Source organism: Hipposideros armiger, unplaced genomic scaffold, assembly GCF_001890085.2.
Source record: "Hipposideros armiger isolate ML-2016 unplaced genomic scaffold, ASM189008v1 scaffold_11, whole genome shotgun sequence".
Lineage (NCBI taxonomy): Eukaryota > Metazoa > Chordata > Mammalia > Chiroptera > Hipposideridae > Hipposideros > Hipposideros armiger.
Window position 1 is genome coordinate 883,462 of NW_017731361.1, and position 22,717 is coordinate 906,178.

Sequence of the window (22,717 nt, forward strand, 5' to 3'; positions counted from 1 at the left end):
ATTTTTATAAAAATAAAGTTATTTTGTTTATAAATGTATATGCATATAGAAAAACCTCAAGAATATATACCAAATCTAACTCTAGCAGTGGAATTTCAGGAAACTTTGTGTTTTGTGTAGTTCTATTATAGTTTATTATCACTTTTATAGTTAGACAATAAAACTGAATTTTCAAAACAAAATTGGCAACAAATTGTAAGTACATTTTTAATCCTGATAAACTCAGTTTTTAAACATAAATTTTTAAACAAAAAATTCTTCTCCTTAGTGACTTTTGGGATGGTAAACCCACATATGTATTACTTAAACAAAGTTATGTCATCTCTGTTTTTGGACACTTCTGTGCCTGGTGATGAAAGAACCAACTTTAAGTCTATTCGCAGCATAACTGATTTTTGGAAGGTAAGGTATCATGTGATTGCGGATAAAGTAGCTTTAGGTATTGTATAAACAAACTCTTCACACGTAGTAGGCACGCTGTACATATTTGTTGAAGGAATGAGTGAAAATAAATATTTCTTTAAACTATTAGAATCAACTAGCCAGTTCATTCTCACTGTTTATTGAGAACCTGTGTTCTAAGTGTGACAGAGTTCTTATAACTTTAAAAAAATAATGCTTATTTTTTTTAACATTATTCCATTTGGGAAATAGGAAACTTGCTTGTTTTATGGGGGTTAGGATCCAAAGTCAGTCTATAATTGTGTATAGTGAAAAATTATTCTTAAAAATTCCTTAAATTGCCATAAAGTGAAATATATGTGATTTGGATATACCATTCAACCCTGTACTGTGTTACATTAATGTTTAGTATATAATAGAGTACATATACAAAATGTAATTTTATAGTTTTAATTGCATAAAAGAATCATTCCTTCAGCATTGGAACAGACTTGTTTTTTCCATTACATTTAACTTAGCAAGATGCTCACATTATGAGGAAAGAACAATGAAAGGAACAGCAGTTTCAGGTATGGGATATACAAAGAAGAGGTAGGGAGGGCTTTCCAGAGATGATGACAATTCAGTTGAGTTTTAAAGGATAAGTAATGGAAAGGCATTCTAGGAAGACTAATATGTACTATAAATAATTCTACACATGGAGCTATGTTTGGCATTATAGGCATATAGAAGATGAGGTGGAAAAGACAGAGGTCAAATCACATATGCCATGCTAGGAATTTAAAACTTCTCAAGAAGACAACCATTAATATTAATGTTGGCTTGGTCAATAATTTCGTTTTTATACTCATCCTCAAAATCCCTGATTTTTATACTCTTAATGGATCATTAATATTATGAATATAGATTCTGTTACACATTTGACATGAAAATATTTTTCCCATAACATTTGTCTTTCTATGCGAAGTTTATGGAAGGACCCCTTTTGGAAGGTCTATACTGGGACTCATGGTACAATAACCAGAAGTTGTATAATTTAAAAAACAGCAGTCGCATCTACTACGAAAACATACTTTTAGGAGTCCCCAGAGTCCGTCAGCTAAAAGTCCGCAACAACACATGCACGGTCTATTCATCCTTTCAGTCTTTGATGAGTGAATGTTATGCCAAATACACTTCTGAAAATGAAGACATGGCTGATTTTGGCCTTAAACTTAATACTGGGTAAGTAGTATAAAATTACATGTAACTTTTTCTAGCAGCTTACCATTAGGTATCTGTAAACAATTGTGAAAATATGTGTATTTTCCAAATACAAACAGGGGTCATGTTTCACTAATAGTATCAAAGGAAGACTCAGATGCACTGTTCAGAAAGGGAAGAGTGAACCTGTTATTTTTTTTGTTTACCAAATGATATAAAATGTTGTCTTTTTTTTCTGACGGTGGTATATGAAGTGCTAAGTCATATCGGACATAAGGCAAAGCATCCAATTTTGCTTTTACGATACTCGACGTGCTTTTCTGGCTCTGGCCAGACTGACCTCAAACATCCCAGATGATTCTTTACACCTAAGGAGTACTTTAGGTATCTTGGGCCGCTTTCCTCCTTTCTCACTCTGGTGTATTTCAGTGATATCTTCTCTATTGTTGCCACTACTAAAAAGGGGCAGTTAGCTCTCTAGGCAGTACATCTGATGATGCCTGCCAAAGATATCACAGCCATTGTTCTCCAAAGTGGCTGAGGTTACTGCTGGTGTAGACTCCTCTATACACTTTACACTGAAAATGTGAAAGCCCAAAGCCACCAACACTACCTCCCCTTAACACAGAAGCTACTGGTAGCAATGCTTTTAGGGTCCTATGAAAACTGTAGGGGGTAGGTAATAAATCTTTTTAAATTTTAATATTTATCCAAGTGATAAAAATATTTACAAAGGTCCACCCTTTCCTACTCAAAACTCCCACTCCAGAAGCAGCCACTTTTACCTCTTTTAGTTGTTTTTTCTGGTACATGCTTCCTTTTTAAAATAATATGCTTACCCTGCTATTACTTGATTTTACAGGTTTATATATTTATTGTCTCTATCATAAAAGGTCTGTCACCTCTCCTTCTTATGCCGCTCCCTCTATATACACTCTTCTTGTTCCTCTTAGTCTGTAGTTATACCATAATTTTTGTTAATTATTACTCAGTGTTCATATTATAAATATTAACAATGATTACATCTCCTTCAACAACCTCCCTGTAACCACCCAAGATTACGCCCATATTGCTTTGTGGCTTTTGTTGGCTTATATTTTCATGAGTTTCTGAGTTTTCTTCAGGGCAAAAAAGTACTTGTATAATTCTTACAAATCTAATAAATTCATAAATATGGCGAGACATCTTAAATACTACACTACTATACACTGTTTCCCTTTCGATAAAAAACTACATGATAAATCAATTATTTACACATTTTAAATTGGAATTTCAAGACTAATCTTTAGGTATTCTATTATTCCAAATTCTTATAACAACTATAAATAATTTAAATACCAAAATTAACATTATGGATTTGGAATTGTAATACCTTTCATTCCTTAACAACCAAAATAAGAATCAATTGTGCTTGTCTATCTAAAATGTAACATTTATTAATTAAAAACATAAATTGGAAGTAGGAGAGGGTTAGTATAACAAAATGTTCTTATTTCAGTATAACAATCATGATAAAAACACTCAAAAATATAATAATGGAAATTATATATATGTCTAACATCTATGCTGTACACCTGAAACTAACAAAATAATATTGAATATCAACCATAATTGAAAAATTAAAAAAATACACCTATGGAATTTTCATTAAATAAGAGTATTTTTTTCTAAGTAATATCACTTTTTCCCCCACTGCTGAAAACAAACAGTATTATTAATAGGAAAAAAAGTTTAAGCAGTGCATCTTTGGATAATCATTTTGGGGAGATGGAATGACTAAAATGAGGAATCAAGGCTTTATTTATTTTTTTGATATCCCACAATTAAAAGTAGAAAAAAATGGAAAAATTTAGTTACACACATTTTACTTTGATTTATGTACTTTCATTAAAATAAGATACCTATATAACAATATAGACACTGCAATACATTTTTTATTTACTGGAAATTTTATAAAAAGTTACAGGATAGACTATGAAGCACCTTTTCTTCCCAAGCTGGGACAGATATTTCTGAATCAAAACCTTTGGTATTCTTGTTCTACTCAAAGACTTAAGATCTGATCAAACAACAGACACGATATGTTAAAGAACAAAATCAGTCATTATTTTCTAGATTTTAAGTTCCCTGAGACAACAAATGGATTTAAAAATTTTTTTCTCATAGCAGCTAGTCCAGTGTCTTGCCCACACTAACCACTAAAAAATGAAAACATTAAATCTTAATTCTTTTAACTTTATCTTTAACTCATTGTCTTGCTTCAAAAATTACTGTAATACTTATGAACTTAGTACTATTTTTTTTAACTACTACTTTTGAACCAAAGGTTAGCTTAAATCCTTAGAAGATTTCTCAGTCAGGCTTGTCATCTCCATTTTTCTTTTTACATCTAACAGATGGAAATACTCTACTCCCAGTATCGATGCCCCTTGGCACTGGGGATTTGTTGGCGTTTACAGAAATGGTGGATATATTTTCACTTTATCAAAATCAAAATCTGAAACCCAAAGCAAGTTTGTTAACCTTCGACTGAACAGCTGGATTACAAGAGCGACTAGAGTTATTTTTATTGACTTTTCATTATACAATGCTAATGTAAACCTGTTTTGTATCATCAGGTGAGTGACTCAAAACCTTTTTATTAGTATATTGAATTTAAAAAGCATCCAGAGCCCTCATTAAGGTTTCCAGTTTGTACATGCCTGTACTGAGATTAAAATCATAAGCTTCAAAATAAATATAATGTAGTCTGCCAATAATGAAAAAGACAGCAAAACGACATCATATTCAGTTTTATTATTGCAGAATATATTCAAGAACATGGAGAACTACAAACAATATGTTAGTTCTATATTACTAAAGGATATATAGTTTTATTTCTTGTCATTTTTGCAGTTGCACAGATCTAACATTTAGTCTTGATGGTTTCTTCCTCTAAATCACATCATTCAAATCTATTGATTTCCTTTCAGAATGAGCTTTATTTAGTAATTAATATTTGTCTCAAGAATGAACCACTTAAATGTCAAACAATATGGAACAGTACCCAGCATCCTAGAAGTGATTAGAGCCTAGGGTGTTTGCAAACATGGCCTCAATCTTCACATCTTTGATAATGTAACCTCACAAGTGCCCTGCCACCCAAGGCGAGGTGCACTGCCCCAGTCCTTGGAGCTGCGCTCAACCATGTGACTTGCTTTGACCAATGGAATGTTAGCAGAAGCTTGAAATGAGTTTGTACATTAAAACTTGCTCTCTTGCACCTCTGCCACTGCATGAGAAGGACATGCCTGGGCTAACTTGGACCCAGGAGGAGGATGAAAGACATCCTCTAATGGGGAGGAGGAGGAGAGAGAACAACCAATGAGAAAAAAATTATTTCCATTAGTTTGATTCATCTGCCTAACCTGGACCATGCTAATTGGCTTGGGTTCTTCTAGAATCAAACACTGACAAAGGAAATGGGATTGCCATGATTTGATCTGTCTGGGGATTGAATCAGCTTCCTCTAAGTCAGCGGTTCTCAACCTTCCTAATGCTGCAACCCCTTAACACTCATGTTGTGGTGACCCCCAACCATAAAATTATTTTCATTGCTACTCTATAACTGTAATTTTGCTACTGTTATGAATCGTAATGTAAATATCTTTTTGTTTTCCGATGGTCTTAGGTGACCCCTGTGAAAGGGTCGTTTGACCCCCAAAGGGGTCGCGACCCACAGGTTGAGAACCGCTGCAAGTCTAAGTGATCTGCGAATGGGTGATGCCTGATATAATCAGGGTTCTGTTAGAAAGGAGGTACGGGATAATGACCATAGACAGGCAAACAATAATGTCCACTATAATCTGGGTGAGCCACTTTTCTCTCATGAGTCTTACAGTTTTGCTCTGAATGGAATTTGGAATTGGTGTTTACTCTTGATTAGGGGATTTTGCAACAGCTATGGTGAAACACAACCGTGGCCTTTAAAATTTGTAAAAATGAATAAAACAAGTGAATTACCTTAAGCAGCCAATGGACATTATACCTCTTATTTTATAGTTCATCTCTTTCAGAGAATCAGAGCTGCTTACCAATATTAGTCATGCATCCCCAATAGTCCTGATCAGGAGAAAATGAAGACTACAAATCATTTCTATGTCCTAAATAACACATTGGGGACACTGGCTTAAAGTCAAATGAAGAACTCCTTGTAATACTAGATTAATTGCAGGTTTCCTTTCTCTAGGTTTTATGCTTACTCTGTGTTACTTTTTTAAATGTTATTTTTTGGAAACCTCAGCAGATTTTGAAACTTTTATCTGGTAGTACATCTAATCAGTAGCTGTAGGAAAGTATATTGCTTACACTAAGATCTTACTTGTTTTTCTTTTTATACACATATCTTAGCAACTAAACTTAATATTGTTCTTTTTTTCTCTTTTTGTTACTCTGTCTACACTTTACATCAAAATATTGAGTTTCTTTCACTTCACTCACTTGTCCAACATTGCACACACCTATTGTGCAAAGTGAAGCAAACAGCTCTGTTTTCCATTTGTTAACTGGTTGTTTTGTTTTTGTTTTGTGGGGGTTTTTTGGGTTTTTTTTTGGGGGGGGCAGCACCTTATTCCAGTACCAATATGATTTGCTAATATCTTTATGTAGAAATAATTACATTGTGACATTGTGATAGAGATGTTTGTTCCTCCAAGTTTTGCCAATTCTTTTTTTTTTTTTTACTTGGGGAACAATGTGTTTTTCCAGCACCCATGAGCTCCAAGTTAAGTAGTTGTTTCAATCTAGTTGTGGAGGGCACATCTCAGTGACCCATGTGGGGATTGAACCAGCAACCTTAGTGTTATGAGCACTGTGCTCTAACCAACTGAGCTAACTGGTTGCCCCCTGCTAATTCTTAATTATCTGAAGTTGTGGAGAACACTAGAAGTACAGTGAACAACCTCAAAATCTTTTTATATTTAGTGTTAGAATTTTTATACTTCTATTTGCATATAGATCTTTGTATCCAATATCCAGTACCTATATTTGCTTTCTGTATTTACTGTAGAATATATGATCTTGACATTTAGAAGCAAGAAATATCTCTGATAAGCTAAAGGGAGAGAGTGTATTTCCTTCCCCTAAAGTATTCAAGAATTATGTATTTGGGGGGAAGTCCTCACTAATAACAGTAACTAACAATATAGCATTTTCTTAAAACATCATCTTATTTTCCTGTGGAGATAAATTAGTATTCCCAGTTATGAACAAGCAATCTAAACACAAAATAGAATGACTGTCTGGCTAAAATCATATTTTACTTTCTTGTTTACGTTGGTTTTTTACCACTGTGCATATTCAAAGTACAAAAAAGAGTGGAACCATTAAAAAATAAGTAAAGCCACTAGGAATTTTTCAAATTGAACCCATGACCCCAAAAAAACATATTTTGTGCAAAATAACTAATTATCATTAAATTACATATCATCACTAATTAGAAACATCACACTGAGTCAGGTATTAAAATATAAATGCTTGACATGCAAAGTTACTTTCACAAATCTAATTTTACAGATTGGTGGCAGAATTCCCTGCAAGTGGAGGAATACTTACTTCATGGCAATTTTACTCGGTGAAGCTCCTCAGATACGTTAGCTACTATGATTATTTTATTGCTTCCTGTGAAATCACATTTTGTATTTTTCTTATTGTCTTCACAACACAAGAAGCGAAAAAAATAAAAGAATTTAAGTCCGCCTATTTCAAAAGTATTTGGAACTGGCTCGAATTACTGCTTTTGGTGGTAAGTACATATTCACATGTATGACTGAAGGAAATCACATGTGAACCCCCCAATGAGAGAGGTGTAAAAAGCACAAGTTTCTATTCATCAGGACTTATTTTAAAAGCTGCAAGTAATAATAAAAAATTGAAATGTTATAGTACATACTAATGATGTGCTTCCAAGAGGGAGAAGTCGTTTTTTTTGTCTTTTTTTGGTCCTTGGGAGGACAGACTTAGAGGAATAGGTGATTCCAGAGGTATTATGATTTAATGTGCACAAAGGTCTCACCTACTCCCACTCGAAAATGTATGCCTTACAGGGACTCATGTTGAAAATTATAGATCTTTTGGGGCAAGATCCTTTCAAATGTATTCTTCTATGTAGCCTAAATATGCTTTCGTCCTCACACTGAATTTTGAAAAAATAGGCAAAAGACAGAATACTGAAGTGGGAGGAGGTGTGAGCAACCAGAGAGTAGCTTGTGGACACACAGGACACCAGGATAGGGAAGAGTCCCTGAAAGAAACTCCAGAGACTGCCAGTTCTTGTTACTAGAACATACTAAAATAAACAGAGATTTAGGCAGGGTGGGACAAATGGCGAGAGCTTGGTTTTAGGAACAATGAAAATATTTCTGGCTTATACAGTCTGCTCTTTCACCCCATTGGCCCTGAGTTATAGCCAATTTGGCATATAAGCCCTCTTTCCCAAAGCCAGATTGAAGGTTCTCAGTCAGAAAGTGTGCCATCTACCTTCCTGGTCTCCCCAATGTTTAACATAGGGCAGGCATGGCATTAAATGTTTAACTATCGGAGTATTTCAGGCAAAGGGAATCAAAATAAAATTTTTGTGACAGTTATAAAGCTCTGATATCTAAGATAACCTGTTCTAAAATCCTCTTCTAAAAGAGTTGTTTAAAGGCTCTAAAAGAGTTTATTTATTTATATAGGAACTGTAAAATTTTTTTCCTTGTAGTGTTACACAGTGGAAATGTTAAACGTTTAGGTAACATGTGGTTACAAGGAACAGAAATCCTTTAGGTAACATGTGGTTACAAGGAACAGAAATCCTTTAGGTAACATGTGGTTACAAGGAACAGTCTAGTCAGAATTACAAAATCATTTTATACATTTGTGCTTTATGACTAAAAAAACCAAACAGGCAAATAGATTAGGATGGCCAATCACTATTTTTCTACCTTTATGATGATTATGCAACCTTAAACTTGTATAAATTGAGACATACCTACATTTATATAATATCCTATGTCCTATCGCTCCCTCCTTTTTTTGTTGAACTTTTGATTAACTTTTTCATGTGTTTCTTCATAGACTGCAGAAGATTTAGAGGTAGACATAGTCTCTAATTTAACCCTTCTTTTTGTCCCATACAGTTGTGTTTTGTGGCCATTTTCTTCAATTTATACTGTAATATACAAATTTTTCTCTTACTGGGACAGCTGTTAAAAAATACTGAAAAATATTCAGACTTCTATTTTCTTGCCTACTGGAACATTTACTACAACAATATAATTGCCATTACCATCTTTTTTGCATGGATAAAGGTATTTATATTTTATTATATTACACACAACAGAATACATATGCTTTATTTTATTAGATATAAAAATGGGAACTTAAAACTACAAAGTCAGACACCCTATCATTAAGCACCTGCTTTAATTTGAAGATTTCTTGTGAAATTAAACTTACTCTAAAAGTAATTATAATCTTTAATATTCTATTTCAATTAACTCTGTTCTTTTTCAGATATTCAAATTCATAAGCTTTAACAAGACAATGTCTCAGCTGTCATCAACCTTGTCCCGCTGTATCAAAGACATAGTAGGATTTGCCATCATGTTTTTTATAATATTTTTTGCTTACGCCCAGTTAGGATTTCTTGTTTTTGGATCACAGGTTGATAACTTTTCCACTTTTCAAAATTCCATGTAAGCTCTGGTATAAATGTAATTATATTTTCCATTTATAACAAAAAAAGTCATACAAAGGTCTATGATAAGTAGTAACATAAGCTTTAATTAGTTTAAAGTTGGTTTGATATTTTCACTGATGGCTAAATATCTGTCCCACTCAAAGTACAGTTAGGCATTGAAAGACCCAAGAGGGTGATGATATCAGCTTTCTAAGTGTTACTAGGTTTAGTTGGAAAAATAATTTTGATTTCTCACTAAGAGTGGAAATTTCACCTAAGGTAACAGACATTGGCTTCATGTCTCTGTAATATTCCCTGGACAAAAGAAATCATAAGTGTTTACTTTAGAAGGCTCCATCTTTAGAATCCTTTTATTGGTATTGACCTGATTGTCCTCTGCTGATCTGGCAAAGCTATGTTTTAAAAACAGCTTTATTCGCATAAGCAATCAGCAGGCAACAAACTTATAAAAGTGATTAGAATCCCTAAGAAAGTATTCAGGCTTTTCTTTAAAAGTTAATAATTTTTATAAATTTATTCCCCTTTTTGGGTAGGGTAAAGCAAGTTCCATTTATATGAGAAAATTATGATAGCCTAAAATATCAATTGTCAAAATGTATTCTGTGGAATCTACAATAGACCAAAATTGGGAGAAAACAGCTTCATACTTAAGTAAGTTTGGGAAATTTTGCATCGCTCTTTAGGACATCAGCAGTGCATAGTAACATATGGCTCTGGGAAAAAAACACAAAAAGTTTCTTAACTTTAATTAAGAATTCTCCAAGCTTACTTGTCCATGACTTTTAGTTGACGTTGGGGAAACTCTGGTCTAAAAAAAGTCTTCAATTGCCCTCTTTTCACCATCACATGGAAGTTATTGAATTACCAATAGTATGAAATTTAATAACATTTTTCTGAAATAACGCTTTATTAAATCAGTAGTGGAAAGAAGAGTGGACTAGTAACCAAGAGGATGTAATTCTACTTTTCCAATTCTGCCACTAGCTGTTTAACATTTCTAGACCTTAATTTCTTTGTCTGTAAATGAAGGGGCTAACTAAATCACTCTCAGATGCCTTCCCAACTTGAAATGGCCTATAATCTGAGAATTCTAATTAGCTTATCTTGAGTGAATAATATTTGCAGTTCCAACAACTTCTTGGTCCTTTCCTAGGATCTTAATTCAAGTATTAATAAAACTTAAGTAGTATTGGATATTGAATATAAATGTAGTAATTTACAGAAACTTGGAAATTTGTCTTACCTTGGTTAGTGGGGGAAAAGGAAGTATAAGGCACAGAATAAACAGAGAACTTTATAATGGATTGAGGGGATTTTTTGCTGTTGGTAATGATGTGCTAGGTTATTCATATCAACTTCCTCTTCAGGATAATTTAAAAAGCTGGATGAAATAGAGAAAACATTGAAATTCTATAAAACTAACAAAAATGTGAGTAATAATAACTAGGCCAAAATTAGAAGGCAAGCATCAGGACAAACCCAGCATCCAATGCTACTTTTGCCCTGAAGGCCTTTTAAGTCGATAAGGATTTTTTTTTTAAGTACTTAAACTTTATAATTTAGTTATCACTTTAGAATAGCCTTCTCTAAATAGTATATATCTTCATACCTTATAAATAGATCACACAGTCTAAATATCAATATTTAGTTTAAACTGTGTTCTGAAGATAATACAGTCAGTTTAGGCAGCTTTACCAAGATACCCTAGGTTAAATGACTTAAACAGCAAATACTTATTTTATTGTGGTACAATACACATAACAAATTTACCATCTTAACCATGTCTAAGTGTAAAGTTCAGTGATATTACGTACATTCATATTGTGCAACCATCACCACCACTCATCTCCAGAACTCTTTTTATCTTGCAAACTGAAACTCTACACCCATTAAACAAGAACTCTCCATTTCCCCCCTTACCGCAGCCCCTGGCAACCACCATTCTACTTTCTGATTCTATGATTTTGATTACTCTAGTTACCTAGTGGAATTATACAGTTGTCTTTTTATGACTGATTTATTCCACTTAGCATAATGTCTTCAAGATTCAACAATGTTGTAGATTATCAGAACGTCCTTCCTGTTTTAGGCTGAATAACATTCCATTATATGTATACACCACATTGTGTTCATCCATTCATCTGTCAGTGGACACTTGGGTTACTTCCATTATTTAGCTACTGAGAACATGGGTGTACAAATATCTCTTGAAGACCCTGCTTTCAATTCTTTTGGGATATACACCCAGAGGTGAAATTGTTAGATCATGTGGTAATTCTGTTTTGAATTTTTTGAGGAACTGCTAAAGTGTTTTCCACAGTGGCTGCATTACTTTACATTCCCTCTAACAGTATACACAAGGATTTCAATTACCCCATATCCTTGTCAACACTTTTTATATTTTCTGGACTTTTTTTTTTTTTTTGGTCATCCTAATGGGTGTGAGATACCTCACTGTGGTTTTGATTTGCATTCCCCTAATGATTAGTGATACTGAGCATCTTCTCATGTGCACATGCATATGCTGTCTGACCTGATAGTGCCCCACAGGTCCCTTAGCTCTGTTCACTTTTCTTCAATCTTTTTTCATTCTGTTTCTCAGACCCAATAATTTCCATTGCTTTATCTTCAAGTTCGCTGATTTGTTTCTTCTGTCTGTTCAGTCTGCTTTTGAATCCCTCTAGTGAATTTTCATTTCAGTTATTGCAGCTCTAGAGTTTCTTTTTAGGATTTCTCTTTATTAACAGTTCCATTTAGTTCATACTTAAAGTGTTTTCTTTACTTTTTCCATGTCTTCTTAGTTCTTTGAACATCTTTAGGATGGTTGTTTTAAAGTCATTGTCTAATAGGCTTGCCATCTGGTCTTTCTCAGGGATAGTTTCTGTTGGTTTATTTTTTTCTTTTGAATGGGTCATACTTCCCTGTTTCTTTGTATGTCTTGTCATTTATTGTTGAAAACTGGACATTTGAATGGAATAACATGATAACTATTGAAATCAGATTCTTTCCCTCCCCAGAGTTTGCTATTTTGTTTTTTTATTGTTGTAGACGGTCTCCATGCTGATGATCAGCCTAAGGTGTAAACTTAAGGTATTTTCTAAGCCTGTGCCTTCCCATGGGCATGCATGGTGACTTTCTAATTTCCTCCATATATGCAGTTGCCTTTTAACATCCTAGTCTTTAATATCTCCCAAAAGAGGAAAAATTGAAAAATAAAGGAGAAAAGGGCACTGGCCCTTTAAAACCTCAAGGACATTGCTTCACCCAGAGGGGGAGGGCCTTGCAACGAAGGTGGCAAACACACCCACCTCTGTGTCTGTACCTCTGTGATCAGAAGCAGCAATCAGAACACAGACCCCTGATGTTTGGAGAACAGCATCCTTATTGCCCATCCTGGCTCCCACAAACCGTGCAAACTGCTCCAGGAACACACACACAACTACCTGCCATTGGACGGAGGATGGGAGACGGGTAGGGGCTGCCAAACTAAAAGCTGACATTGACCAAAATTGTTTAAGCCTCTCCCTGGAAGTTGTAAGCCTTCAATAGACTCCAGCATTCCAAAATAATTACATCAGACACTTGCCAATGGGACTGTTGTCTAGGTGGAGAGGCATCAATTCCTAGTGCTTCTTACTCCACCATCTTCCCAAAATGTCCACCCTGAAGGCATTTTTGCTGATCCAGAGGAAACAGTTAAGAAACTGTGTTTCTGGCCATTTCTCAGGGAGAAGACAAATGGCAAATCTCAGGGCCTGCATGTGTGTTTGTGTTGGGAGTGGGAGATAGTCTGATAATCTCTCCACACATCATGCAGGGAGCCTGAAGTGCTACAGCCTCAAATTAAAAGTGAATCCCTCACAGTGACTTGCAGCTTGGGTTTAATCACCCAGAGGTCCAAGGAATCACATGTCTTGAACTTGAATTAATGTGGTCCCAGGCTAGAATGCATGTATAAACCTGCAGACAGGAGAAAAAAACCTCTCTGGAGAAAGACGTCTTCATCCTAATCCTCAAATCACTTCTACAAGTAATTTTTCAAATCTAATTTACTGCTCAGTGTCAAAGATAATTTGGTACATAAGGGGGAAAAAGTGAGCAAGAACCAGCAGATAAAACAGAAAACAGACTCTGTGTACCTCTTCAGATATTAGAATAACCAAGCAATACTATATTTAGAGAAACAAAACACAAGTATCTTCAGAGAACAGGATAGTATAGAAAGTGACATATTTGAATAAGTATCAAACAGAATTCTAGAACTGAAAATTATAGCAACTGAGATTAAAAAACCAGTTAACAGGTTTGACAGCAAAATAAGACAGATGAAGAGAGAAAGAGTGAAAAATAGGTCAGGAAAAAACTATCAGAAATGTAACAGAAAAAATGTTGGGAGAGGGTATGAGACATAAAGGATAGAATGAGAAAGCCTAATATGTATTTAACCTGAGTTACAGAAGAAGACAGTGGAGATCATCTTTAAAGAATGCTTAGGAATAGCTATCATCCAATCATGCCTCCAAGTCAGAGATTGGGAAGTCACATTAACCACAAACGGTACATTATTATGAAACAGTCTGTTAGCTATTTTAATTCAACAAGAGAGAACTAAAAAGTTAGCAGGGGTATCAAGAAGTTACAACACAGTATTTTCATTCAGTAGAACCCTGTATGCAAAGCAGTCAGTGTTCCTTTTAGCTTGAAAAAAGCAAAAAACGATAAACTAAGTTCCAATTAAAAGTAACAATTACATTGTATTTGGATTACGTTAATTGAATGGATTAATATGGAATATTGATAAATTAATGTGTATATATAGTATCCAGTTCATATTCACTATTTTAAATTCTGCTTTTCTTAATTTACCACAAACATATTTGCCCAGATTCACACTCTACACATTTCCCATTCTACTACATTAGTCTTCATAGCCATTTCACTCCAGTTCCTATGTGATTATGACCATTCAGTAAATTGCTTAGGTTTTTGTTATCCACATTATTATTTACACAGCAGAGACAGCTGGACACTTCCCTGATAGAAAAGGCTGAATGGAAGCTTTAGTTAATGAGCTAATTTCTGGAAAGAAGAAATGATGCCTTTCACTTATCTTTTCTTACATAAACACAACTCAAGGATAAAAGGTCAAGTTAGAAACACTAAAACAGAACCGCTTATTCTCATATACCAGAGAGGAAAAAAGGTTTGATATGTTGAGAAATTTTGGTCTCCTTGCAATTCAGCGTTTCTCTTTCTATCTTGTGTAGAAGAGTATTACAAACCAGTATTAAAACCTGGATAAACACTTTAAATATGATTTAATCAGGTCTTAGGTACTGGGGATGAAGATCCAGGTAACTCTAGAGTCCTAGGATTGATTCCAAGTAGCCGATTTCTTTGAATACATTTTCTTCCTTCATTGTAGATGTTCTATGCCCACTTTCTGTGAGTGGCAAAAGCATCACAGAACAAGAAGCATTTCTCCCTTTTGCCTGACTGGCCAATCATGCGAAGTATCTACACACTATTAAAAATTCCTTCCAAGATTTCTCCTTAAAATAAAGAGCTCACTTACCTAATTTATAACATATTCCTGGTGTGTCTGGCAATGGCATTGCAAATTAATGATGAGAAAATAAAATAAGACTTCAGGTTAAGAAATTTTTTAATTCTACCTCTGCTACTATCATACTTAGTCAACACTTTCGTTTCTTAATTTTCCCTCTTTAAAATTAAGAAAATGAAGATCTGTAATATTTTAAATGTTATTTCACATCAAAACCCAGCTTCCATAGTCATTTAAGAGAATAAAATAAACCTCGGGATCATGTTTAAGGATCATTACGAGCACTTGTTTGAGATTTGGCAAGTGACAAATTGTTGGCATCCTTATTTTAGCAGATGAGGTGCAAACATTGAACATGTCATTGATACTAGAAATTTCAGGGCTCTTGGGTCTAGGTACAAGTTGAAAATTACTTATTGGACAAGGTGAAAATATTCTAAGCTTTAGAAGGGCACAGGAATAGCTAAGGAGGCCACTGCTAAGAGCAGCTGGTAAGCAGGTCTCTCAAGATTCAAATCTTGTAGGTAAACACTGGGTTCATAGTAGTTTAAATAAATTGAAGCCTATAATTTTCTGGACTACCTGTTCAGCTATTGAGGTACCTCAAAGCCTTGCCTTTAGGGGAATTTTCTGCGTCCAGTTTTACAGAACTCTGTGCTAACATAACTAAAGCCAGATAACACAGGCCGTATGCTGCTAAATATTGGGTTGTCGGAAAAATCATGACGCATTTTTGCAACGAAAAACATAGAAAAATACGTCATGACTTTTCCGACAACCCAACACTTTCTTAGTTGCATTAACCCCACCAGTTGTCACGTTTGTATGAAGGAATATAATATTTTATACTGCTTTTCTTTCTTCCCATCACAGATTTTCACAATTTCGAATTGTTCTTGGGGATTTTAATTTTGCTGATATTCAGCAAGCCAATCGTATCTTGGGACCCATTTACTTCATCACCTTCATCTTTTTCGTGTTCTTTGTCCTCCTGGTAAGAATGACTGTGTATGTCCCCTTTTTTGGCTTATATTTTTCAGAATAAAAAATGAAATTAACAATTTGGAAGAAACTATAGTATCACTTCTTCGCTGTCAGAACACTTTACATTTATTAAGGATGGTATGGATTCCTAGTAATTGAGGTTCTCTAGTCCAGCATCTAAACAAGTTGTCCAATGGAGAACGTGATCACAATTGTTACCATCTGGGTGTTCACTGAGTGCCAGAAACGTGCTAAACCTTTTACACATATAACTTGAACGTCCCAGGTCTCTCTAGCCAGACCATTCCCTACCAGTAGGTATCAATTAGGCCATTAATATTCTGTCCATATTGCAATAGCTTTTGGCTCTCACAGCTGAGGAGTCCCAAGGATGGGTCTCATATGTGCTCAGGGCTAATAATCTGTTTGGCCTTCCTAATCAAGGAACCTTGCCCTCATAGTCAAGGCACTGCTGCTGTCTGTCCTCCATGAAAACACTTTTTTTCTATCGTGCACAGCAGTTATCCCCTGGTGATGGACAATATCCTCACAATAACAGGACTGGGCTGCAGTGAAAGGTGGAGAGGTGGGATAGGGCTAAGGAATACCCTCTCCACAATTCTGTTTGTGTTATCTAGATATTAGTAGTCGTAAAAGCCTTAGTAAGATTGTGCAATTAAACAGCTTTATAGAATTTTTAAAAACCAAAACCTCCCTTACAAACATAATTACATTAATCTAAGGTTAATATGCAATATTGATAAATTAATGTAATAAAGTAACCAGTTCAAATGTGCTTTGTTTTTCTTATTTACCATATATTTGCCCAGATGCACACATGTCACATTTCCCATCCTACTATATTAGTCTTCATAACCATTTCTCTTATAGAGCATGAGTTACCTTTTAAATTTAAATCTAGTTTTACAAATCCCAGCACCTATCAAAGTCACTAACATTTAAACTTCTTATTGAAATAATTATTTGAATGTTTCTCCCCAGAACATGTTTTTGGCAATAATTAATAATACCTATTCTGAGGTGAAAGCTGATTATTCACTAGGCAGAAGACCAGATTTTGAACTTGGTAAAATGATTAAAAAGGTATGTCAAAGTCTTTTCTTAATTAGAATTCTAAGTCAAATCTTGTTCAGTTTATACTCTTGTAGTGTGACTAATACACTTAAGCCCCAAGTGGTCCTGGGTCTGGGGGTTTGGGGGGAGTGTTGTTTTTTGTTTTGGCCCAGTGTTACTCACATTTGTATTATTTCACTACCAGGGCAGTGAGATATGCTCTCTGGCTTTAAAAATGTGGCCACAATTATTTCAGCATTCAATAGATCAAATAGTAAGCTATTTACAAACACAAAGCACTGTTGGGTATTATAGTAAAAGTAACTCTTCTTTCCAAAAGTTTTTAATTTAGCTGCAAATTTCTGTAAACAATCTAAACTCGGAACTCAGTGTGCCTTATCTTCCTCACTTTCCTGTTTATGTTAATGGCAGCAGTCTTTTCTCAGTCACCCCGACTCAAACCTTGGACTTTTTATTTCCTTGTCCCTTATACGATCTGTTGCCAAGGCTTGTGTGCCAAGGTCATCTCTGTAGTTTTTGCTCACATTTGACACTTTGAATTCTAACTGCCACCACCAGATTAGGGACCTCAGTATTTTTCACCCAGCCTTCTGGGTAGTAACATCTTCTTACCTGTTCTAGTTTCTTCCCTGTGCCAGGCCAGCTCTGATCTTATCACTCTCTGCTCAAAATTCTTCAGTTTCCCTGGGCCTGTCAAAATAAGTCCAAATTCTTTACTCAAACATTCAGGGCCCTTCTAAAGTCTCACAGTCCCAACATATCCTTACTCATTCTCATTTAACTATAAAATTTCTACCTTCTATGCCTCCATTTATAGCCCGGTTTTGGGCACAGCGCCTGACCATGCTTGCTCTCTCCCTCATCTGGGCTTCTGCTCATGTCATTCTGACCCCAGGTATATTCCCTCCTCTCTCTCACTGACTCGCTCTTCTCCCTGACAGACTGGAATCCTCTCTGTTCTCTTGACACCTACCTCACTCTGAGCTGTAGCAGAGTCACGTGGGTACCATCTTGCCCATCTTTGCGTACCCACAGCTCTAACCATAGCACTTCACATAGAAAAGGTCCTAATTGCTGTAGGGTTAGTGCGGTTTAAAAGCTGTCTAAGAACTTATCTGTAAAAGAAAACCATTAATATGTCCCCCAGTGAGCTCAATTGTGGTTTTCTTCATCTTTTATCTCTTGATTATGTTAGTAACGTGCATTAAAACGTTATCTTTAATGCAAAAAATGTTAATAATTTTTCAAGTGTTTTTTTTTTCAAGTTCAGGTGTGATGCCCACAAGAGAACCCCTTTCTATTTTCACCAGCAGACAGAAACCATAAGTGCTGACAAGGTGAAAGAAGGAGAATCATAGCATTTTCCTCTACATTTCTTCAGAGTAGCAGTCCCTAGAGACAGGCATTCCATATTTCCCTTTACATTAATCAAAAATTAATACAGGATATATTTTGATGAACTTTTTAAAACTTTTTTTAATTGTGTCCAGAGTTACAACAATGCTCTCAAAAAACTCAAACTAAAGAAACCTCAAACAGATGAAAACAGCAAAGAGTAAGATGACTTTAAATTTTTAATTTACATTTTAAAGCTGTATATTATATGAGAAACTTACAATAAGAGTAAGGTTTTGATTCCAAAACCACCATTATCCAAAGTGCTGATTCTAAATGTACTGTCAATACATCCAGTAATATGCCTCCTAATTTCTGAGACTGTCATGAAACTCTAAGCTAATTTAAAAGTACTATAAGGCATGCCACGCAACTTAAAAAAAGGTTTAACAGGGGCCAGCCGAGTAGCACATTGGTTAGTTGGCTTGGGACGCCAGCTCTGAGCAGCAAGGCCCTGGTTCAGATCCCACATGAGGGCCAGTGACATTGCGCCCTCTACAGCTAAGATGGTGAACAACAACTCCACCTGGAGCTGGGCTGCCGTGAGTCGCGGCGACAGCATAGGATGCAGTGGGGCTGGCCAGCAGCTAGCGTGAGCTTTCGTGAGCCGCCATAAGCAGCCGTCCAGTGGCTGGCAAGCGACTGCTTCACCCAGGAAGAGCTCAATGATAATACCAACATGGGCCAGTGAAGCGACATCCTCCACAACTAGACTGAAGAACAAAAGGACAGCAACTTGTCTGTTCCCCTTCCTGTATTCCCCAATGCTGTTCCCCTCCCCCAATTCCCCAATAAAATCTTAAAGGAAAAAAAAAGGCTTAACAGAAGCTGGACAGGACAGTAAAATCCCTCTAAAAAGGTAGGAAGCAATTCTGTCTACATTAAGTGCATTTATTTAGCTATCAAAATAAAAACATTTTTACACAAATTATTAAGAATACTTACATTTATTGAATGAATTTGTTGAAATGCTTCCCAAACCCAGGCCTCTGACAATGGGACATAATATAAACTTTTTTTATAGCTACAGATGTGATACTTTGGGGAACCTATTAATGACCACATTTTCCAAATAATTAGTGTTATTATTGTAGAAAGGACAGAAATTCAATTCAGATCCTTACTATACATCTGACTGTATTTCATGTTGGCATTTCCCTTTTTACTGTCATATGCCTCTAATTTTTATTTTATATTCTCAGTATGAAAAGTGGCGATTTGGCTGAACGAGCCAGAAGAGAAGGCTTTGACCAAAATGTAAGATTTTAATTTTCTCATAAAGAAGTAATGGCTTTATTAGAAATATGCCTACAAAAAAGTTCTGAGTAAGAATTGAAATGATTTGCTTTTTTCAGAGCAGTAGTTGCTTACCACCTCCAAATATTTCTCCCAGTATCTAGATCCCTCCTTGTTTAGGCCAAATCATTTGGATTCCAGATCTCCTCTTCTTATTGGTGCTCTCAGCTAGATACCCTGGTCCTACAACTGTACACTCACTGTGGGATGATCACACAGGGTTTAGCGAGTATACGCTGAGATAATTATATAATTTTTCTCTTATAATCATTAATGTGATATATCACTGTAATTATTTTTTATATTTCAAAATTATGACATATTCAATAAATGACTCAATATATATGTGTTTAAGAAGTAATTATAAAGTACACAATATATGCAAGGAAAGAAAATGTAAGCCAAGGATTTTATATCTAGAAAAGCAGTGCTTCAAGTATAAAGGCTCAATTTTGAACATGCAAGAACTCAGGGAAAACTGTTGTATTCCTGAGAGTTCTACGAGAGGATCAGCTTCAGCCAACTCAGAGATGATTGGAGAAATTTGGGGAAAAGGAGGGAGAGAGAAGGTATGAAGTAGAAAAAGCTAACTGGTTCATATTTAATAGCTAAAAGTTAAAGGACTATCATTAAGAGTTAATAACCAAGAAGAAGAAACTTCAGCATATTTAAGAGTACAATAGCAAATAAAAAATTGTTTTATGGATTTTAAAACACTTTTTTCAAATTTTAACATCTCTGGAATCAAGATGTACCTCACAGTTGACGGTGTGCCATACTTTAATTGGCAGCATTTTTTCCTAAGTGGCACATAAAATAATGGTCTTACAACAGTCTCCACCTCTCAGATACAAGGAAATATGGTAACATGATTGAAAATATAGTTGGGAAGGAGATGAGGAGGAAGAAATTACAAACTAATTTTCTTGTTGAACTTGTTTAGTTCTTTGTTGAGGGAACCAAAGCAAGAAAGGGAGGACTAAGGGTGTATAAAAAGATACATGAATAAAAACAAAACATTTCTTTCTTTTGTTTTGTTTTGCTGGGAAGGCAAAGAATACCCACGGATGTATTTTGAGGTACATTTGCTTCAAAACAAAAATACATATATTCCTAAAGGGCAAAAGCACCAAATCATAAGAGAATAGAAGATATACCACCACAGAGTAAAACACTTAAAATACAACCATAAGACAATATGATGTAACTGTGACCAGATGTATCTCATATGTCAGTAATGACAAATAAGCGTAATTTACTTAAAAAGGAACTATTTTCAAACTGAATTACAAAACAACACCCAATTCTATGCTGTATTTTAAAATATATACCTAAAATAAAGTGATTCAGAAAAGTTAAATATGAAAACATGAGCAAAGGTATAATAGGCAAGCAAAACACCCCAGGGGACAACTTAAGTCAAGGTAGAATTCTAGACAAAAGGCTCTAAATGAGATGAAGGACACTTTATAAAGCTAAGATCAACTCTAATAGTTATGATTATCTGTGTACCAAATATGAAAACACAGCATCAATTTCCATAATGACTACTAAACTCATAAGAGGAAAAATACACAAGAACACACACACAAAAAAGAGAACAGATCAAGAAAAATAAAAGGATAAAAAATATGTATATATTGGACAGGCAGTCTTACAGTTATGCATTGAACTCTGTACTCTCAGAAAACATATTCACTTTTCAAAAACCTGTTCATTAAAATTGATCATATACTGGTCCATAAAGAAAACCTCAATAAATTCCAAAAAGTAGTTAATTAATATAGAAAAAAATTATCTGAAAACATAATAAAAATAAATTATCAATAAAATTAGAAAAAAAATTATTTAACCAAGAAATTTTTAAATTTCTAAAGAATTGCCTATTAAACAATTCTTGAATCAAAGAGAAAATACAAAATGAAATTGCAGAAGCCCAGAAAACAAAATGATAAAAACATTATATAGCAGAATCTATGAGATAAAATCAAAGAATACCCAAAAGAAAATTAATAGCCTTAAATTTATCAATAAAAATCAAAGACTGGAAAGAAAGTAATTTTAGAATGTGACTCAAAAAGTTAGAAAAGAGGGGCCGGCCGAGTGGCTCAGTCAGTTAAGAGTTGGCTTAAGAGCATGAGCTCTGAGCAACAGGGCCGCCAGTTCGATTCCCACATGGGCCAGTGATGCTGCGCCTGAGCTGAGCTGTCGCTGAGCTGCCAACAGGTGGCAAGATGGCTCAGCTGGTGTAATAAGATTGCCTGCTCTATGCCTACCCGCAACTAAGACTTGAACTTGGCACCTTGAGCTGAGCTGCCGCCTGGCTGGCTCAGTGGATAGAGTGTGCGCTCTTAACAACAAGGCTGCTGGTTCAACTCCCACATGGGATGGTGGCTACGCCCACCTGCAACTAAGATTGAACACAGCACCTTGAGCTTAGAGGCCATGAGCTGCAGATGGGAAGCCAGGTGGCAACTGGCACCCTCCACAACAAAGAAGAACAACAACTTGTCTGTTCCCCTCCCCCAATTCCCCAATAAAATCTTTTTTAAAAAGTTAGAAAAGAATAAATAGAAACAGAAATAAGAAATAAAGATAAAAGCAGAACTGAGTTACAAATGAAAATTAGTATAAATAAATAAAGAGACTGCTTCTTTGAAAAGAACCCATTAGTCAACATATGGAATAGAGGGAGAGAAGACATAAACATACAAAGTAAAATATTACAGTGGGGAAAATAATCAGAAAACAAGAAATTTTAAAATATCACTAAAAGAAGTTGAAAAAGACAAAAACAAATGGAAAGATATTCTGTACTCATGGATTGGAAGAATTAAGATTGTTAAAATGTCCATACCATTCAAATCAATATACAGATTCAATGCAATCCACATCAAAATTCCAATGGCGGGCCGGCCGAATGGCGTGATGGTTAAGAGCTGGGTTGGGACGCCAGAGGGCCCCGGTTCGGTTCCCACATATGAGGGCCAGTGACACTGCCCTCCACAGCTAAGATGCTGAACAACAGCTCAACCTGGAGCTGGGCTGAGGCGTAG

The 22,717-nt window shown here is 35.2% G+C and overlaps 1 protein-coding gene across 3 annotated transcripts in view; it reads left to right on the forward strand.

Annotated features, from left to right (window-relative positions):
- Positions 1 to 22,717, forward strand: part of PKD2L2 (polycystin 2 like 2, transient receptor potential cation channel) — a 30,973-nt gene that overhangs the window by 2,256 nt on the left and 6,000 nt on the right. Inside the window, exons 3-12 of one of the 3 annotated variants that reach the window (XM_019661610.1) lie at positions 269 to 402; positions 1,370 to 1,626; positions 4,002 to 4,223; positions 7,159 to 7,387; positions 8,763 to 8,933; positions 9,139 to 9,320; positions 15,765 to 15,885; positions 16,878 to 16,979; positions 18,461 to 18,525; positions 19,568 to 19,622. In XM_019661610.1, coding sequence (XP_019517155.1) covers positions 269 to 402; positions 1,370 to 1,626; positions 4,002 to 4,223; positions 7,159 to 7,387; positions 8,763 to 8,933; positions 9,139 to 9,320; positions 15,765 to 15,885; positions 16,878 to 16,979; positions 18,461 to 18,525; positions 19,568 to 19,622 — 1,538 coding nt within the window. The remainder of the gene's footprint in view (positions 1 to 268; positions 403 to 1,369; positions 1,627 to 4,001; positions 4,224 to 7,158; positions 7,388 to 8,762; positions 8,934 to 9,138; positions 9,321 to 15,764; positions 15,886 to 16,877; positions 16,980 to 18,460; positions 18,526 to 19,567; positions 19,623 to 22,717) is intronic. The other 2 variants (XM_019661621.1, XM_019661631.1) reach the window with 2 other exon arrangements.